Source organism: Bombina bombina, chromosome 8 (genome assembly GCF_027579735.1).
Source record: "Bombina bombina isolate aBomBom1 chromosome 8, aBomBom1.pri, whole genome shotgun sequence".
Classification (NCBI taxonomy): domain Eukaryota; kingdom Metazoa; phylum Chordata; class Amphibia; order Anura; family Bombinatoridae; genus Bombina; species Bombina bombina.
The window spans coordinates 27682511-27703718 of record NC_069506.1 but is presented as its reverse complement, the minus strand read 5'-3'; the positions used below and the strand labels follow the sequence as shown (position 1 = coordinate 27703718).

The 21208-nt window shown below is 41.1% G+C and overlaps 1 protein-coding gene across 1 annotated transcript in view; it reads right to left on the bottom strand.

The window, feature by feature from the left end:
- EIF4G3 (eukaryotic translation initiation factor 4 gamma 3) overlaps nucleotides 1-21208 on the bottom strand; it is a 477611-nt gene that overhangs the window by 300016 nt on the left and 156387 nt on the right. The window contains 1 exon segment of the mRNA XM_053690236.1: nucleotides 18141-18272. Coding sequence (XP_053546211.1) covers nucleotides 18141-18272 — 132 coding nt within the window.

The following is a 21208-nucleotide window of genomic DNA, read 5'->3' as shown; positions in this document are numbered from 1 at the left end:
GTTCCCCCCTGATGGTTGATGTACGCAACAGTCGTCATGTTGTCTGATTGAAACCGTATGAACCTGGTCCTCGCAAGCTGGGGCCAGGCCTGGAGAGCATTGAATATCGCTCTCAGTTCCAGAATATTTATCGGTAGAAGAGATTCTTCCCGAGACCAAAGACCCTGAGCTTTCAGGGATCCCCAGACCGCGCCCCAGCCTATCAGACTGGCGTCGGTCGTGACAATGACCCACTCTGGTCTGTGGAACATCATCCCTTGAGACAGATTGTCCAGGGACAGCCACCAACGGAGTGAGTCTCTGGTCTTCTGATTTACTTGTATCTTCGGAGACAAGTCTGTATAGTCCCCATTCCACTGACTGAGCATGCACAGTTGTAATGGTCTTAGATGAATGCGCGCAAAAGGAACTATGTCCATCGCCGCCACCATCAACCCGATCACTTCCATGCACTGAGCTATGGAAGGAAGAGGAACGGAATGAAGTATCCGACAAGAGTCCAGAAGCTTTGTTTTTCTGGCCTCTGTTAGAAAGATCCTCATTTCTAAGGAGTCTATAATTGTTCCCAAGAATAAAGTGGTAAGCAGTCTAAAATGGCAAATTATTGACCATATTAAACCCGCCATACGTGGTGGAGATAGAGTAACTAAACTCTCATATAAAGAGGCCTTCTGGATTTTCAAAATGAAAACTAGGATTCCAGACGGCTTCAATATAGTGGGCGATGTCATTAATGTATGGAGGAACTAATAAATAAGAATTATAATTAGGATTAAAGGGAGTATTTGAAGTAGTATGAAATTATTTCCTTGTTAAATAGGAATTTCATTATGCACTAATATTTAATACAAAGGACTATTTCTTATACTAGTTAGCTCATATTTTATCCCTATGAATATACAGGATAAACTTAGATAATAAATATTTGAACCTTTAGGTACATTATTATAACCAAATATGTATATAATTAAAATTGTCATAGTGGTAATTAATAATATGAGGTAACTAACACCCCTTACCCCTCTATGGATTTACAAAATTACATGGTTATCATTATGGTGTTATCTAATCCGCTCATATATAGGCTTTAAAATAATCATAGGCTGTTCCCATTTTCTTTATAAGATATCTTTTATTTGATGGTTAAGGTTGAATATGCTATCAGAGATATATATATATGTTTAGCCAGAGTGGACAATAAATTGTTGATACTTGTACTTTGTAATTTCCCCCAATGACTAGCCACTTATAGTCTGTCTTTATTCCCACATAGTGTTGACATAGGTCTGTCCCTTTAACAATTAGCACCTGGAGCCCTTACACCTGATGACAAGGGTGTGTTTAAATAGACAATGTTAGTGTGGAGCAAATTATGTCCATGAATAAGGCGAATATCTGCTGAAACGCGTAGGACGATTCCTGTATCTGTTCCAGGTGTTGGGACATTTTTTCTGTGTGTTTTACCTTTTTTTATAAGTTTTTTTGCACGGTTTTCCTTTAATAAATTTTGATTGATTATACGCCTGGGAGGTTTGCTGGATTTCTTTTGTGCTATTGCTTGCTGTCTAACAACCAGCTCAAACCTCGGCGTCTTCCAGGACAGAGGCTTGGAATACCCGGTTTCGATACCGGCTGATGACGTCATCGCAAGCCGCCGGAGTGTGTTGTTTGGCATTTCATTGAAGGCATTTTACAGAGGCGGTGTGCTCACAGAGTTGGGGACTTACCAATTCAACAACGGCAGTCGAAGGTGCATAGTACCGGCCCGGGGACCCACAGAGTGGTGAACGATCCGGAGGCTGATTAGGCTGCTTAAATATCCGTTTGAATCAACTGGTGCTGGTGAGTTTTCACAATACCGCTCTGTATATTCTAAGGATTAATGCTGTTGGGTATATGCACTATACAAGTCTGGAGCTGTCTAAAGGGGGATTTCTTGTGATTTATCTACTTGCTGTGACTGGCTAATTTTCCCTCTGACATTTCGACTAGTGCATACCCTTACATTTTCATACACACTGTGTCCTAAGCTCTTTGTGCATGATTCACAAATATTTTCTGTAATAAAGGGCTAAATAAGTATGGATAATATGGAAAACCGTGAACTTTACTCTCTTAGACCTATGTCACATATTGAAATGGACAGACTTACAATTGAAGACACCTTTATCAATCAAAAAGAGACTTTATCAATGAGTGACATCTTTTTGTATATGGAACGTACACTTATCAAGGAATATAAAACATGGTGGGACAAACGTGCCCTGGAGAAATACCTTATAATGGGCCTAATTCCCAGGGGGCTGCGCCTAAATAAATATCCCACATTTCAAACAAATGACTCTTCCTTTATTGCTAAATGGAATGACATCCTAACGGACTGTTCAAGGAGACTAATGGAGTTAATCATATCCTATAAAGAGACTGTCTTACATAAAACAAGGGAGGAACTGTCTGAATTACAAGTACAGCTTAATGATTATGTGTTGCACCCCAAATATGGGGATATGGACGCTCTGCTGAAAGAATCTATAGATAAGTTTAAAGTGGAGTTGGATAATTTTAAGCTTAAAAAATTCATTAGAGATAGTGATGACCATAACAATGACAGGGTCTACACCTGGCATACACGTAGCAATCCTGGTACTAGTAATAGATCCAGATCTAGATCTAGGTCCAGGAATAGGGCTAGGACAACTTCACCAGTTGAAAAGCATGTAACATTTGTTGAGCAAAGTTCTGAGGGAAATACTTTACATCAGGCAGACTTAGAACAGCCTACAATTATGCAACCAGAACATAATGAACAAATAGTAAAACCCAAAAACACCGGTATCACTAGAGTTGACCCCATAGTTACAAGGTACAATAGTAACAGCAGTAATAGAAATGCATTTAAAAACACCAATGTAGTTACATCAGTTGACCAGAGGAGGCAGGATTTCCTAAAGGACAATGAAACTCCTAACCCTATATTAAAACAACAAACAAATTTAGTCCTTAATTCTGAACAGCAGGTTTTTCAGGTAGATCCAAATACCAGGGAAAGAGGAGGAAACATAGGAAGAGGAGCAAGAGGCAGAGGGGCAAGGAGGCAAAAGAGAGGAGGAAGAAACAAATATGCACTATGAACGTAATTAACATCTCAAATTACACTCTTACTAAAGAGGAAAAAGAGGTATTGAGTTTTGGTTTAGGTTATGTGCCGACTAATAAATTTAATTTGTTCAACACTATTGTGGACGTGAATAAAATGGTTCGGGATCTCACACTAAGAAAATTCTTTTGGAAAAAAGATGAAATAGATGTCAATGGAGATGTAGATTTTATACACTCTAGTGACACTCTACCCAAAATATATGACATAGTTGATTTTACAGAGGCATGTGATCTACTAAAGGCACATGATCTAGCCAAAGAATCAATAGTTGATGAAATTCCCCTTAAGTTTGCTCATGGTGGATATACACCAAAATCAATTTTTTATCCAACAAGGGAAAGAGGGCCATTCTTAGAGGCTTTTCACCATAGAATTGAAGAGGACCTCATTGCACTTTTCAATAACACTAAGCATCCTTATCCAAACTTAAATAATGAACAATCTAAGGCCCTCAATGACTTAAAATCTAGAGAGGACATTGTAATAAAGAGGGCGGACAAGGGTGGCTGCGTGGTAGTACAAGACAAGCAGCTATATCTTGAGGAAGCTTTTAGGCAACTCAATGATATAGAAGTCTATGAAACTCTTAGACACAATCCAACGGAAAAATACAGGCAGCAACTTAAATCACTGCTAGATGATGGCTTGGAGATGGGTGTTTTAGACCAAGGCACTGTAGATTACCTTTTTGTTCAAAATCCTGTTACCCCCATATTCCATCACCTCCCCAAGGTTCATAAATCCTTGGAGGGGGTGAAAGGAAGGCCTATTGTGGCGGGTATAGGATCTCTTTTTGAAAATATTTCTACATGGATTGAATCTTTATTACAACCAGTAGTCTATGGTCTTCCTTCATACCTCAAAGATACGAAACACCTCTTGGGTTGTCTGAAAGAGGTATCCTGGACAGATACTGCGGAATGGCTGACTATAGATGTAGTCAGTCTATATTCTGCTATCCCTCATAAGAAAGGTTTAGAAGCCATCTCATATATGTTGGATAGATTCAGCAACTATGATGAGTGTCTTAAGACTTTTCTAATCCAAACGTTGGATTTTTTACTAACTCATAACTTTTTCCAATTCGAGGGGACTTTTTATCTCCAGAGACGTGGCACTGCCATGGGGGCAAAGTTTGCCCCGGCATACGCCAACCTATATATGGGTTGGTGGGAGGCCTGCCACGTCTTTGGAGATACAAACCCCTTCAGGGGTTACATCACCATGTATAAAAGATATATCGATGACCTCCTGTTCATTTGGACAGGGGGTCCATCTAGACTAAAGGAGTTTGTTAAATTCCTCAATTGCAATGATGCCAATTTGCAATTCACCTATGAGAGTAACAAAGAATCTATACCCTATCTAGACCTCTTATTAATAGGAGGAACTGATACTCAGCAAATAAAGACAACCTTATATCGTAAACCAATTGCAGCAAATGCCATATTACATGGCCGAAGCAATCATCCAAAACATATGGGTTTTGGAATAGCGAAAGGGCAATTCATAAGGTTGAAACGTAATTGCACGGATAATGAAGTTTTTAATGCAGAGAGTTTGAAAATGAGAAAGAATCTCCTAGAGAGAGGCTATCACATAAAAACAATAGATAGAGCTCTCCTAGAAGTAACTAGGTTGGATAGAGAGACTCTCCTTCTAGATAAAAAAGCCCCAGTAAACAAACAACGTTTCGATAGCTCAAGACCTACATTTGTTACCACATATAGTGCGCAATTTAATGATATATGTGGAATTGTGGAAAAGCATCTACCTATTCTGACTGCTGAGGACAGCCTCAAAGACCTTGTACAGAAGGGATGCAATTTTGTCTCGCGTAGAGGCTACACGATAGGCAATGCGGTTTCTCCTAGCCTTCTTAGAAATACACAAGCTAGAAGCAATAGTTGGCTGAATGTAAAAGGCCACTATAAGTGTCATTACAGCAATTGCATTGCCTGTGGTTTCACAAAGGTTTCTAAGAGCTTCCAATCATACACCACACATAGGGTCTATGAGTTGGATGCGTATACAAACTGTCGCTCCATCTTCGTTATCTATCTCATAGATTGCGTAGAATGTAAAAAACAATACATTGGATGCACCTCCAGAGAGTGCAGAACTAGGATTAGGGAGCATCTCAAAAATATTGAACATGGTATTGAATGTTCTGACCTTGCCAGACATTTCATACATATCCACAATAAAGTGGTAAGCAGTCTAAAATGGCAAATTATTGACCATATTAAACCCGCCATACGTGGTGGAGATAGAGTAACTAAACTCTCATATAAAGAGGCCTTCTGGATTTTCAAAATGAAAACTAGGATTCCAGACGGCTTCAATATAGTGGGCGATGTCATTAATGTATGGAGGAACTAATAAATAAGAATTATAATTAGGATTAAAGGGAGTATTTGAAGTAGTATGAAATTATTTCCTTGTTAAATAGGAATTTCATTATGCACTAATATTTAATACAAAGGACTATTTCTTATACTAGTTAGCTCATATTTTATCCCTATGAATATACAGGATAAACTTAGATAATAAATATTTGAACCTTTAGGTACATTATTATAACCAAATATGTATATAATTAAAATTGTCATAGTGGTAATTAATAATATGAGGTAACTAACACCCCTTACCCCTCTATGGATTTACAAAATTACATGGTTATCATTATGGTGTTATCTAATCCGCTCATATATAGGCTTTAAAATAATCATAGGCTGTTCCCATTTTCTTTATAAGATATCTTTTATTTGATGGTTAAGGTTGAATATGCTATCAGAGATATATATATATGTTTAGCCAGAGTGGACAATAAATTGTTGATACTTGTACTTTGTAATTTCCCCCAATGACTAGCCACTTATAGTCTGTCTTTATTCCCACATAGTGTTGACATAGGTCTGTCCCTTTAACAATTAGCACCTGGAGCCCTTACACCTGATGACAAGGGTGTGTTTAAATAGACAATGTTAGTGTGGAGCAAATTATGTCCATGAATAAGGCGAATATCTGCTGAAACGCGTAGGACGATTCCTGTATCTGTTCCAGGTGTTGGGACATTTTTTCTGTGTGTTTTACCTTTTTTTATAAGTTTTTTTGCACGGTTTTCCTTTAATAAATTTTGATTGATTATACGCCTGGGAGGTTTGCTGGATTTCTTTTGTGTCATTTCTAAGGAGTCTATAATTGTTCCCAAGAAGGGAACCCTTGTTGACGGGGATAGAGAACTCTTTTCCACGTTCACTTTCCAGCCGTGAGATCTGAGAAAGGCCAGGACAATGTCCGTGTGAGCCTTTGCTTGAGGAAGGGACGACGCTTGAATCAGAATGTCGTCCAGGTAAGGTACTACTGCAATGCCCCTTGGTCTTAGCACCGCTAGAAGGGACCCTAGTACCTTTGTGAAAATCCTTGGAGCAGTGGCTAATCCGAAAGGAAGCGCCACGAACTGGTAATGTTTGTCCAGGAATGCAAACCTTAGGAACCGATGATGTTCCTTGTGGATAGGAATATGTAGATACGCATCCTTTAAATCCACCGTGGTCATGAATTGACCTTCCTGGATGGAAGGAAGGATAGTTCGAATGGTTTCCATCTTGAACGATGGGACCTTGAGAAATTTGTTTAAGATCTTGAGATCTAGGATTGGTCTGAACGTTCCCTCTTTTTTGGGAACTATGAACAGATTGGAGTAGAACCCCATCCCCTGTTCTCTTAATGGAACAGGATGAATCACTCCCATTTTTAACAGGTCTTCTACACAATGTAAGAACGCCTGTCTTTTTATGTGGTCTGAAGACAACTGCGACCTGTGGAACCTCCCCCTTGGGGGAAGTCCCTTGAATTCCAGAAGATAACTCCTGGCCCCTCAGATTGGGTTAGGGGCCCTTCAGAGATATTAATATCAGCGTCGTCATGCTCTTCAGTAACTAAAACAGAGCAGCCACGCTTACGCTGACAAGGGTTCATTTTGGCTAAAATGTTTTTGACAGAATTATCCATTACAGCCGTTAATTGTTGCATAGTAAGGAGTATTGGCGCGCTAGATGTACTAGGGGCCTCCTGAGTGGGCAAGACTCGTGTAGACGAAGGAGGGAATGATGCAGTACCATGCTTACTCCCCTCACTTGAGGAATCATCTTGGGCATCATTGTCATTATCACATAAATCACATTTATTTAAATGAATAGGAATTCTGGCTTCCCCACATTCAGAACACAGTCTATCTGGTAGTTCAGACATGTTAAACAGGCATAAACTTGAACAGAAAGTACAAAAAACGTTTTAAAATAAAACGTTACTGTCACTTTAAATTTTAAACTGAACACACTTTATTACTGCAATTGCGAAAAAACATGAAGGAATTGTTCAAAATTCACCAAATTTTCACCACAGCGTCTTAAAGCTTTGAAAATATTGCACACCAATTTTGGAAGCTTTAACCCTTAAAATAACGGAACCGGAGCCGTTTTAAGCTTTAAACCCCTTTACAGTCCCTGGTATCTGCTTTGCTGAGACCCAACCAAACCCAAAGGGGAATACGATACCAAATGACGCCTTCAGAAGTCTTTATATAAGTATCAGAGCTCCTCTCACATGCGACTGCATGCATGCCTCTCAAAAACAAGTGCGCAACACCGGCGCGAAAATGAGACTCTGCCTATGCTTTGGGAAGCCCCTAAAGAATAAGGTGTCTAAAACAGTGCCTGCCGATATTATTATATCAAAATACCCATATAAAATGATTCCTCAAGGCTAAATATGTGTTAATAATCAATCGATTTAGCCAGAAAAAGTCTACAGTTTAAATAAGCCCTTGTGAAGCCCTTATTTACAATCGTAATAAACATGGCTTACGGATCCCATAGGGAAAATGACAGCTTCCAGCATTACATCGTCTTGTTAGAATGTGTCATACCTCAAGCAGTAAGAGACTGCACACTGTTACCCAACTGAAGTTAATTGCTCTCAACAGTCCTGTGTGGAACAGCCATGGATTTTAGTTACGGTTGCTAAAATCATTTTCCTCATACAAACAGAATTCTTCATCTCTTTTCTGTTTCTGAGTAAATAGTACGTACCAGCACTATTTGAAAATAACAAACTCTTGATTGAATAATGAAAAACTACAGTTAAACACTAAAAAACTCTAAGCCATCTCCGTGGAGATGTTGCCTGTACAACGGCAAAGAGAATGACTGGGGTAGGCGGAGCCTAGGAGGGATCATGTGACCAGCTTTGCTGGGCTCTTTGCCATTTCCTGTTGGGGAAGAGAATATCCCACAAGTAAGGATGACGCCGTGGACCGGACACACCTATGTTGGAGAAATTATTCTTTTTGGTCCTCATTTTAAGCGTCTTGTCCTGAGGAAGGGCATGACATTTACCTCCAGTAATGTCAGAAATAATCTCCTTTAGTTCAGGCCCGAATAGGGTCTTACCCTTAAAGGGAATAGCTAAAAGCTTGGATTTAGATAACACATCAGCAGACCATGACGTAAGCCATTACGCTCTACACGCTAAAATGGCAAAGCCTGCCTTCTTAGCCACTAATTTAGCCATTTGGAAAGAGGCATCTGTAATAAAAGAATTTGCTAGCTTGAGAGCCTTAATTCTATCCAAAATATCATCTAATGGGGTCTCAACCTTAAGAGACTCCTCTAGAGCCTCAAACCAAAAAGCTGCTGCAATAGTTACTGGAACAATGCACGCTATAGGTTGCAGAAGAAAATCCTGATGAATAAACAATTTCTTTAGAAGCCCTTCTAATTTTTTATCCATAGGATCTTTGAAAGCACAACTGTCCTCAATAGGTATAGTTGTACGCTTAGCCAGGGTAGAAATAGCTCCCTCCACCTTAGGGACCGTCTGCCACGAATTCCGAATCGTGTCATATATGGGAAACATTTTCTTAAAAGTAGGAGGGGGAGAGAATGGAATGCCTGGTCTATCCCATTCCTTAGTAACAATGTCCAAAATTCTTCTAGGGAATGGAATAACAGTGTAAGTAGGGACCTCTAGATATTTATCCATTTTACACAGTTTCTTTGGCGGAATGACAATAGGGTCACAATCATCCAGAGTCGCTAAGAACTCCCTGAGTAACAAGCGGAGGTGTTCAAACTTAAATTTAAAGGCCGTCACATCTGAGTCTGTTTGAGGGAACATCTTTCCTGAATCAGAAAGCTCTCCCTCAGACAGCAATTCCCCCACCCCCAAATCAGAACACTGAGGGCACATCGGAGATGGCCAATAAAGCATCAGAGGGCTCAGCATTTACTCTAATACCTGACCTACTGCGTTTACCCTGTAAACCTGGCAGTTTAGATAATACCTCTGTAAGGGTAGTAGACATAACTGCAGCCATATCTTGCAGGGTGAAAGAATTAGATGCACTAGAAGTACTTGGCGTCGCTTGGGGGGGCGTTAAAGGTTGTGACACTTGGGGAGAAGTGGATGGCATAACCTGATTCTCTTCTGACTGAGAATCATCCTGAGACATACTTTTATCAGCTAAAATATGTTCTTTGCAATGTAAGGCCCTTTCAGTACATGAGGGACACATTTGAAGTGGGGGTTCCACAATGGCTTCTAAACACATGGAACATTGGCTTTCCTCAATGTCAGACATGTTAAAACAGGCTAGTAATGACCACAAACAGGCATGAACACACTTTATTTTGTGAAAAAAATAATCTGAAAAAACGGTACTGCGCCTTTAAAATGAAAAAAGCATACAATTTTTCCAAAACTGCCTTAAAACGATAAAGTTATCTCAATTTTATGATAAATGTATTCCAACTTGTCAGCTAAGATTGCCCCACAAGAAAAGGAATACTTAACCCTTAAGAACAAAAAACGTTATACCAAAAACGTTATAGTTAAACAAAAACACCCCCTGCCCCTCGCCACAGACAGACCCTCGGGGGTCTGCAAAATCAGATTAACCCTTCGATTAGGCCCAAACTTTCCTGAAAGGCCCACCGGAGCTGAAGTTTGCTGCTTGCATGGGGAATACAACTGCGACGCGAAAATAGGCCCCGCCCATCTAACTCGATGTCTCACAGCCTAAACAATAACCGCACCAGAGCGGTCTAAAAAAAAAAAAAACTAGCCATGTGGGTTCATATACCCATCTACATGAAGACATGTGTACCCTCCATTGCCAAAATAAATTGAAAATGTTTGCCACAAAAAACGTTATTTAACCTCCCAACATAGAATCGTTTGCCCACAAACATCAGTGTCAACCATTTTTTACAGCCCAACATACAGGTCCAGTAATACCCCTTTCTATACATTTGGATTACTGCTTACCCTTTCCCTCATGGGGATACTGTCCAATTCTGAAATAACACAGTCTCTCCAGAAAAAAATGACTGAACATACCTCAATGCTTGTAGCATGAAAAACGTTCCTCACACTGAAGTTTCTTAAGTACTCCTCAGCCATTCTGTGGGAACAACTCTGGATCTTAGTAACAACTGCTAAGATCATAAGTCTCCCGGCAGAAATCTTCATCCATCTGCTGCCTGGGAAAAAATAGCACTCACCGGTACCATTTAAAATAAAAAAAAGTCTTGCTTGAAGAAAATAAAAACTAACATTTTATCACCTCTTTCACTTTACCCTTCCTATTACTTAGTGTAGGCAAAGAGAATGACTGGGGGGTGGAGTCAAGGGAGAAGCTATATAGACAGCTCTGCTGTGGTGCTCTTTGCCACTTCCTGTTAGCAGGAGGATAATATCCCACAAGTAAAGGATGAATCCGTGGACTCGTCGTATCTTATAGAAGAAATAGGCCTTGCTCAGATTGTCAACATAGATCACAATCGTCTAGATTACGAGTTTTGCGGTACGAGTGAAAAAACAGAATTTATGTTTACCTGATAAATTACTTTCTCCAACGGTGTGTCCGGTCCACGGCGTCATCCTTAGTTGTGGGATATTCTCTTCCCCAACAGGAAATGGCAAAGAGCCCAGCAAAGCTGGTCACATGATCCCTCCTAGGCTCCGCCTACCCCAGTCATTCGACCGACGTTAAGGAGGAATATTTGCATAGGAGAAACCATATGGTACCGTGGTGACTGTAGTTAAAGAAAATAAATTATCAGACCTGATTAAAAAAACCAGGGCGGGCCGTGGACCGGACACACCGTTGGAGAAAGTAATTTATCAGGTAAACATAAATTCTGTTTTCTCCAACATAGGTGTGTCCGGTCCACGGCGTCATCCTTACTTGTGGGAACCAATACCAAAGCTTTAGGACACGGATGAAGGGAGGGAGCAAATCAGGTCACCTAAATGGAAGGCACCACGGTTTGCAAAACCTTTCTCCCAAAAATAGCCTCAGAAGAAGCAAAAGTATCAAACTTGTAAAATTTGGTAAAAGTGTGCAGTGAAGACCAAGTCGCTGCCCTACATATCTGATCAACAGAAGCCTCGTTCTTGAAGGCCCATGTGGAAGCCACAGCCCTAGTGGAATGAGCTGTGATTCTTTCGGGAGGCTGCCGTCCGGCAGTCTCGTAAGCCAATCTGATGATGCTTTTAATCCAAAAAGAGAGAGAGGTAGAAGTTGCTTTTTGACCTCTCCTTTTACCGGAATAAACAACAAACAAGGAAGATGTTTGTCTAAAATCCTTTGTAGCATCTAAATAGAATTTTAGAGCGCGAACAACATCCAAATTGTGCAACAAACGTTCCTTCTTTGAAACTGGTTTCGGACACAGAGAAGGTACGATAATCTCCTGGTTAATGTTTTTGTTAGAAACAACTTTAGGAAGAACTAAATTGAGACTCCAAGGAGGAGTCAAAGGTTTGTAAACAGGCTTAATTCTAACCAGAGCCTGAACAAAGGCTTGAACATCTGGCACAGCTGCCAGCTTATTGTGAAGTAACACAGACAAGGCAGAAATCTGTCCCTTCAGGGAACTTGCAGATAATCCTTTTTCCAATCCTTCTTGAAGGAAGGATAGAATCTTAGGAATCTTAACCTTGTCCCAAGGGAATCCTTTAGATTCACACCAACAGATATATTTTTTCCAAATTTTGTGGTAAATCTTTCTAGTTACAGGCTTTCTGGCCTGAACAAGAGTATCGATAACAGAATCTGAGAACCCTCGCTTCGATAAGATCAAGCGTTCAATCTCCAAGCAGTCAGCTGGAGTGAAACCAGGTTCGGATGTTCGAACGGACCCTGAACAAGAAGGTCTCGTCTCAAAGGTAGCTTCCAAGGTGGAGCCGATGACATATTCACCAGATCTGCATACCAAGTCCTGCGTGGCCACGCAGGAGCTATCAAGATCACCGACGCCCTCTCCTGATTGATCCTGGCTACCAGCCTGGGGATGAGAGGAAACGGCGGGAACACATAAGCTAGTTTGAAGGTCCAAGGTGCTACTAGTGCATCCACTAGAGCCGCCTTGGGATCCCTGGATCTGGACCCGTAGCAAGGAACTTTGAAGTTCTGACGAGAGGCCATCAGATCCATGTCTGGAATGCCCCACAGCTGAGTGACTTGGGCAAAGATTTCCGGATGGAGTTCCCACTCCCCCGGATGCAATGTCTGACGACTCAGAAAATCCGCTTCCCAATTTTCCACTCCTGGGATGTGGATAGCGGACAGGTGGCAGGAGTGAGACTCCGCCCATAGAATGATTTTGGTCACTTCTTCCATCGCTAGGGAACTCCTTGTTCCCCCCTGATGGTTGATGTACGCAACAGTTGTCATGTTGTCTGATTGAAACCGTATGAACTTGGCCCTCGCTAGCTGAGGCCAAGCCTTGAGAGCATTGAATATCGCTCTCAGTTCCAGAATATTTATCGGTAGAAGAGATTCTTCCCGAGACCAAAGACCCTGAGCTTTCAGGGATCCCCAGACCGCGCCCCAGCCCATCAGACTGGCGTCGGTCGTGACAATGACCCACTCTGGTCTGCGGAATGTCATCCCTTGTGACAGGTTGTCCAGGGACAGCCACCAACGGAGTGAGTCTCTGGTCCTCTGATTTACTTGTATCTTCGGAGACAAGTCTGTATAATCCCCATTCCACTGACTGAGCATGCACAGTTGTAATGGTCTTAGATGAATGCGCGCAAAAGGAACTATGTCCATTGCCGCTACCATCAACCCGATCACTTCCATGCACTGAGCTATGGAAGGAAGAGGAACGGAATGAAGTATCCGACAAGAGTCTAGAAGCTTTGTTTTTCTGGCCTCTGTCAGAAATATCCTCATTTCTAAGGAGTCTATTATTGTTCCCAAGAAGGGAACCCTTGTTGACGGAGATAGAGAACTCTTTTCCACGTTCACTTTCCATCCGTGAGATCTGAGAAAGGCCAGGACTATGTCCGTGTGAGCCTTTGCTTGAGGAAGGGACGACGCTTGAATCAGAATGTCGTCCAAGTAAGGTACTACAGCAATGCCCCTTGGTCTTAGCACAGCTAGAAGGGACCCTAGTACCTTTGTGAAAATCCTTGGAGCAGTGGCTAATCCGAAAGGAAGCGCCACAAACTGGTAATGCTTGTCCAGGAATGCGAACCTTAGGAACCGATGATGTTCCTTGTGGATAGGAATATGTAGATACGCATCCTTTAAATCCACCGTGGTCATGAATTGACCTTCCTGGATGGAAGGAAGAATAGTTCGAATGGTTTCCATCTTGAACGATGGAACCTTGAGAAACTTGTTTAAAATCTTGAGATCTAAGATTGGTCTGAACGTTCCCTCTTTTTTGGGAACTATGAACAGATTGGAGTAGAACCCCATCCCTTGTTCTCTTAATGGAACAGGATGAATCACTCCCATTTTTAACAGGTCTTCTACACAATGTAAGAATGCCTGTCTTTTTATGTGGTCTGAAGACAACTGAGACCTGTGGAACCTCCCCCTTGGGGGAAGCCCCTTGAATTCCAGAAGATAACCTTGGGAGACTATTTCTAGCGCCCAAGGATCCAGAACATCTCTTGCCCAAGCCTGAGCGAAGAGAGAGAGTCTGCCCCCCACCAGATCCGGTCCCGGATCGGGGGCCAACATTTCATGCTGTCTTGGTAGCAGTGGCAGGTTTCTTGGCCTGCTTTCCCTTGTTCCAGCCTTGCATTGGTCTCCAAGCTGGCTTGGCTTGAGAAGTATTACCCTCATGCTTAGAGGACGTAGCACCTTGGGCTGGTCCGTTTCTACGAAAGGGACGAAAATTAGGTTTATTTTTTGCCTTGAAAGGCCGATCCTGAGGAAGGGCGTGGCCCTTACCCCCAGTGATATCAGAGATAATCTCTTTCAAGTCAGGGCCAAACAGCGTTTTCCCCTTGAAAGGAATGTTAAGTAGCTTGTTCTTGGAAGACGCATCAGCCGACCAAGATTTCAACCAAAGCGCTCTGCGCGCCACAATAGCAAACCCAGAATTCTTAGCCGCTAACCTAGCCAATTGCAAAGTGGCGTCTAGGGTAAAAGAATTAGCCAATTTGAGAGCATTGATTCTGTCCATAATCTCCTCATAAGGAGGAGAATCACTATCGACCGCCTTTATCAGCTCATCGAACCAGAAACATGCGGCTGTAGCGACAGGGACAACGCATGAAATTGGTTGTAGAAGGTAACCCTGCTGAACAAACATCTTTTTAAGCAAACCTTCTAATTTTTTATCCATAGGACCTTTGAAAGCACAACTATCCTCTATGGGTATAGTGGTGCGTTTGTTTAAAGTGGAAACCGCTCCCTCGACCTTGGGGACTGTCTGCCATAAGTCCTTTCTGGGGTCGACCATAGGAAACAATTTTTTAAATATGGGGGGAGGGACGAAAGGAATACCGGGCCTTTCCCATTCTTTATTAACAATGTCCGCCACCCGCTTGGGTATAGGAAAAGCTTCTGGGAGCCCCGGCACCTCTAGGAACTTGTCCATTTTACATAGTTTCTCTGGGATGACCAACTTGTCACAATCATCCAGAGTGGATAATACCTCCTTAAGCAGAATGCGGAGATGTTCCAACTTAAATTTAAATGTAATCACATCAGGTTCAGCTTGTTGAGAAATGTTCCCTGAATCAGTAATTTCTCCCTCAGACAAAACCTCCCTGGCCCCATCAGACTGGGTTAGGGGCCCTTCAGAAACATTATTATCAGCGTCGTCATGCTCTTCAGTATCTAAAACAGAGCAGTCGCGCTTACGCTGATAAGTGTTCATTTTGGCTAAAATGTTTTTGACAGAATTATCCATTACAGCCGTTAATTGTTGCATAGTAAGGAGTATTGGCGCGCTAGATGTACTAGGGGCCTCCTGAGTGGGCAAGACTCGTGTAGACGAAGGAGGGAATGATGCAGTACCATGCTTACTCCCCTCACTTGAGGAATCATCTTGGGCATCATTGTCATTGTCACATAAATCACATTTATTTAAATGAATAGGAATTCTGGCTTCCCCACATTCAGAACACAGTCTATCTGGTAGTTCAGACATGTTAAACAGGCATAAACTTGATAACAAAGTACAAAAAACGTTTTAAAATAAAACCGTTACTGTCACTTTAAATTTTAAACTGAACACACTTTATTACTGCAATTGCGAAAAAACATGAAGGAATTGTTCAAAATTCACCAAATCTTCACCACAGTGTCTTAAAGCCTTAAAAGTATTGCACACCAAATTTGGAAGCTTTAACCCTTAAAATAACGGAACCGGAGCCGTTTTGAACTTTAACCCCTTTACAGTCCCTGGTATCTGCTTTGCTGAGACCCAACCAAGCCCAAAGGGGAATACGATACCAAATGACGCCTTCAGAAAGTCTTTTCTAGTATCAGAGCTCCTCTCACATGCGACTGCATGCCATGCCTCTCAAAAACAAGTGCGCAACAACGGCGCGAAAATGAGGCTCTGCCTATGCTTTGGGAAAGCCCCTAAAGAATAAGGTGTCTAAAACAGTGCCTGCCGATATTATTATATCAAAATACCCAAATAAAATGATTCCTCAAGGCTAAATATGTGTTAATAATGAATCGATTTAGCCCAGAAAAAGTCTACAGTCTTAATAAGCCCTTGTGAAGCCCTTATTTACGATCGTAATAAACATGGCTTACCGGATCCCATAGGGAAAATGACAGCTTCCAGCATTACATCGTCTTGTTAGAATGTGTCATACCTCAAGCAGCAAGAGACTGCTCACTGTTCCCCCAACTGAAGTTAATTGCTCTCAACAGTCCTGTGTGGAACAGCCATGGATTTTAGTGACGGTTGCTAAAATCATTTTCCTCATACAAACAGAAATCTTCATCTCTTTTCTGTTTCTGAGTAAATAGTACATACCAGCACTATTTCAAAATAACAAACTCTTGATTGAATAATAAAAACTACAGTTAAACACTAAAAAACTCTAAGCCATCTCCGTGGAGATGTTGCCTGTACAACGGCAAAGAGAATGACTGGGGTAGGCGGAGCCTAGGAGGGATCATGTGACCAGCTTTGCTGGGCTCTTTGCCATTTCCTGTTGGGGAAGAGAATATCCCACAAGTAAGGATGACGCCGTGGACCGGACACACCTATGTTGGAGAAAGCATCATTATGGCTCTTTTTCACTACCGCTGGTATTACGAGTCTTGCAGGTTTAGCTGTCCCGCACAATTCTTTGGCCATAACGCAACGTAACTACTGCAGCTTTCCAAAAGTCCTTTTTCAATGGGACTTTCTTTGCGCCTGTATTATGAGTTTGCCTTGGAGGCCAAAAAGTGAGCAGTACACCCTATACCGTCAAGATCCATACCGTAAACTGAAAGTCAGTAGTTATGGGTTTAATGCTACGCCGCCGTAACATAAAACTCATAACCAAAGTGCTAAAAAGTACACTAACACCCATAAACTTCCAATTAACCCCTAAACCGAGGCCCTCCCGCATCGCAAATAATAAAATAAAATTATTAACCCCTAATCTGCGCTCCGGACATCACTGCCACTATAATAAACATATTAACCCCATTAACCGCCGTACTCCCGCATTGCAAACACTAGTTAATTATTAACCCCTAATCTGCTGTCCCTAACATCGCCAATACCTACATTACTGTTATTAACCCCTAATCTGCTGTCCCTAACATCGCTGATACCTACATTACTTTTATTAACCCCTAAACTGCTGTCCCTAACATCGCAGCCACTATTTTTCAGGTAAATTTATATTTATTTTAGCTAGGTAGTTATTAAATAGTTAATATCTATTTACTAACTAGTCTACCTAGTTAAAATAAATACAAACTTAGCTGTGAAATAAAAATAAAACCTAAGATAGCTACAATGTAACTATTAGTTTATTTTATAGGTAAGTATTTAGTTTTAAATAGGAATTATTTAGTTATTAATAGGTTTTATTTAGATTTATTTTAATTAAAGTTAGTGGGTGTTAGGGTTAGACTTAGGGGTTAATAAATGTAGGTAGGTGGCGGCAATGTTAGGTGCGGCAAATTAGGGGTTAATAAGTGTAATGTAGGTGGTGGCGGCGACATTGGGGTGGCAGATTAGGGGTTAATAAGTGTAATGTAGGTGGCGGCGATGTCAGAGGCAGCAGATTAGGGGTGTTTAGACTCTGGGTTTATGTTAGGGTGTTAGGTGTAAACATAAATTTTGTTTCCCCATAGGAATCAATGGGGCTGCGTTACAGAGCTTTACGCTCCTTTATTGCAGGTGTTAGGCTTTTTTTTAGCCGGCTCTCCCCATTGATGTCTATGGGGAAATTGTGCACAAGCACGTAAAACCAGCTCTGGTATTGGAGTGCGGTATGGAGCTCAATTTTGCTCTACGCTCACTTATTGCCTGCTAACGCCGGGTTTATGAAAACCTGTAATAGCAGCGCTATATAGGGAGATGAGCGGTGACCATAACTTGCAAGTTAGCAGTGAGCCGCTCTTACCGCAAAACTCGTAATCTAGCAGAATGTTTTTTGGAAAGTTCAGAGAAGAGTTACATTAGGATTAGGGCAATCTCACCTGTGATAGTCCTGGGGAAGATGCATGGCCTGGAGGGGTTGCAGCCAGATTTGGGTGCCCCTTGTTTAAGTCATGTGTAGAGTACGGTGATGGAGCCGGTGGTCCCGGCTGCCTCGCTACCTGTGCCGCAACCTGTGGAGAAATTAGAAAAGTATTTAAAAAGTTATACAAAAGGTTAAAATTTAAAAATGTACATGCATGCAAATTTTAAACTGGAATTTCCCTTTCATTAAACACAAATTTCAACAATTTGCTATCAAGAAGCATTTAACATGGCTTTCATATGCAAATAATTTATACTTCAGTTTGTTACAACACACACATTTCTAGGGTCAGTAATGCAAACCGGATATGTTGAATCCCCATCTCCCTCTATTCTTGGATGCTCTAATCTGTCTCTCACAGTATTACAATGCTGATGTGTTTGCACATGAGCAGTAACTACCCATCAGATACCTGCAGTGTAACTTGGTTCCATAATGGCAGCACTCATGATTAGAGGGAGGTGCATGAAATCTATTTAGTGTTTAGTAGGGATGTGCACTTGTTACTTTTGTGTTGCAATGAACACTGGGTATGGCTTCTGGAAGCAGCATTCACCTGTTTTTGGACATAGATTTCTTTACGTGAAAATCCAGCTCTTTATGTGTTGCACTTTCATACAAAGAAACCCAGCATGAAAGCAACAAATACTAGTGATGTGGATAAGAGATGGGTGTACAAAAGTACACACAAACCCAAAGGGGGCGCTTCCTAACACGCAACATAAAAACATTAACTACAGTACTAAAAATAAAAAAAATAGATTATATATATATATATATATATATATATATATATAAACCATACGCCAACAGAACAAACAAGTCCAAATAAATCCAAATTGAGGAAGCACTCTGTCAAAGGACGGTCAAATCGAGGCGCCTCTGTTCTTTTTCTGCAAATACTAGTGATGAACCGAAATGGAAATTCTGGACCGAAACCGAACCTGAAAATCCAGGATGCACTTGGCCAAAAAGCGAAACAGTATTTTTTAAAATTATTTCAAAATATTTTTTTTTTTAGTATAATTAGACTATTTAATGAAAGAATCTGAATGGAAAAAACTGCAAGCCAATAAAATAACCACACTTTTATTGAAAGTAACACTAAAATTGGACAAAAAAGATCTTAAAACAATAATATGCTACACAATAATTTTACCAAGAAAAAAAACAGGCAAAAAAAAAATGAAACCGAAAACAGAAAATGTATGCTTACCTGATACAGTTATTTATTTCCGGATATAGTGAGTCCACGGCTTCATCAATTACTGTTTGGAATATCACTCCTGGCCAGCAGGAGGTGGTAAAGAGTACCACAGCCACGCTGTTAAAGTATCACTCCCCTTCCCACAACCCCCAGTCATTCGAACAAAGGGAAATGGAGAAAAAAGGAGTAACACCAGGTGTAGAGGTGCCTGAGGTTTAGTAAAAAATAACTGTCTTGAAATAAAGGGCAGGGCAGTGGACTCACCATATCCATAAATAAATAAATTTATCAGGCAAGCATACATTTTCTTTATTTTCCTAAGATATGGTGAGTCCACGGCTTCATCAATTACTGTTGGGAACCAATACCTAAGCTAGAAGACACAGATGAATAGGGAGGGACAAGACAGGCAGACCTAAACAGAAGGCACAACCGCTTGAAGAACCTTGCTCCCAAAAGAAGCCGAGGCAAAAGTAACAAATTTGGAAAATTTTGAAAAAAGTATGCAGAGAAGACCAAGTTGCAGCCTTGCATAACTGATCCACAGAAGCTTCATCTGTGAAAGCCCAAAAAGAAGAGACAGTCCTTGTGGAATGAGCCATAACACTTTCAGGAGACTGCAGCCCGCAGTTTTAAAAAACCAAACAAATCAAACTTCTCAACCAGAGAAAGAGAAGTAGCAGTAGTTTTCTATTACAGAGAAAACAAACAAAACCAGAAAACTTGCAAAAACCCTAGTTGCCAGTAGAAAAATAAATATTAAAGTATGCACAACATCCAAGATGTGCACACACATTCCTCAATATATAAGAATGAGGACACAGAAAATGAATAACAAATTCCCAAACAATATTTCCACTTAAGGAAAAATAACCGCCGTATCCGAAAAAAGATAAGGCAAATCACAATGCAAAGCCAAGAGTACCTAAACTCTCTGAGCAGAAGATATAGCAAAAAAAGAAAACTTTCCAAGATAAAAATGTTTAATCTATGGAATGCTATGGCTTAAGCTGAGCCTGCTGCAAAACCTTAAAAACAAGGTAAATGCCCCAAGAGGAGCAACAGATTTAAACACAGGCCTGATACTAACCAGGGCCTGACAAAAAAAAAAAAAAAAGTACACATCTGGCACATCCGCCAGACACTTGTGTAAAAAAAGGATAACACAGAAATCTGACCATTCAGAGAACTGACTGACAAACCGTCCTCCAGACCTTCCTGAAGAAAGACAAAACCCCTAGGAATCCTGACCGTACATATAAGAGTGGTCCTGGGATTCACACCAATAAGGGAATTTACGCCATACCTTATGGTAAAAGTTACCACAGGCTTGCGAACCTGAATCATGGTCTCAATGACCGATTCAGAAAAACCACGTCTAGGCAGAATCAAGTATTCAATCTCCAAGCAGAAAGCTTCAGAAAAATGAAAGTTGGATGAAGGACTGGACCCTGAATTAGAAGGTCCTTCCTCAGGAACCACCACCAAGGTGGAAGAGATACATTCCCGCTAGGTCTGTATACCAGATCCTGCGAGACTATGCAGGAACTATTCAAAATACAGATGCTCACTCCTATTTGATATGAGCAATGACTCGTGGAAGGAGAACAAACTGAGAAACGGGGATGTCAGACTGAAATCCTAAGGAACTTGACCTTTAAACATAACTTGGAAGCTTAGCGTACTGCCATCTCCAACTCCAACACCCCCCGTTTGAGGGTTAACCCGGAGAACACCTCCAGGAGAAACGCCCACTCCCCGGGATGTCCATAAACATCAATAAGTCAGCTCCTGGTATCCACTCCTGAAATGTGAAT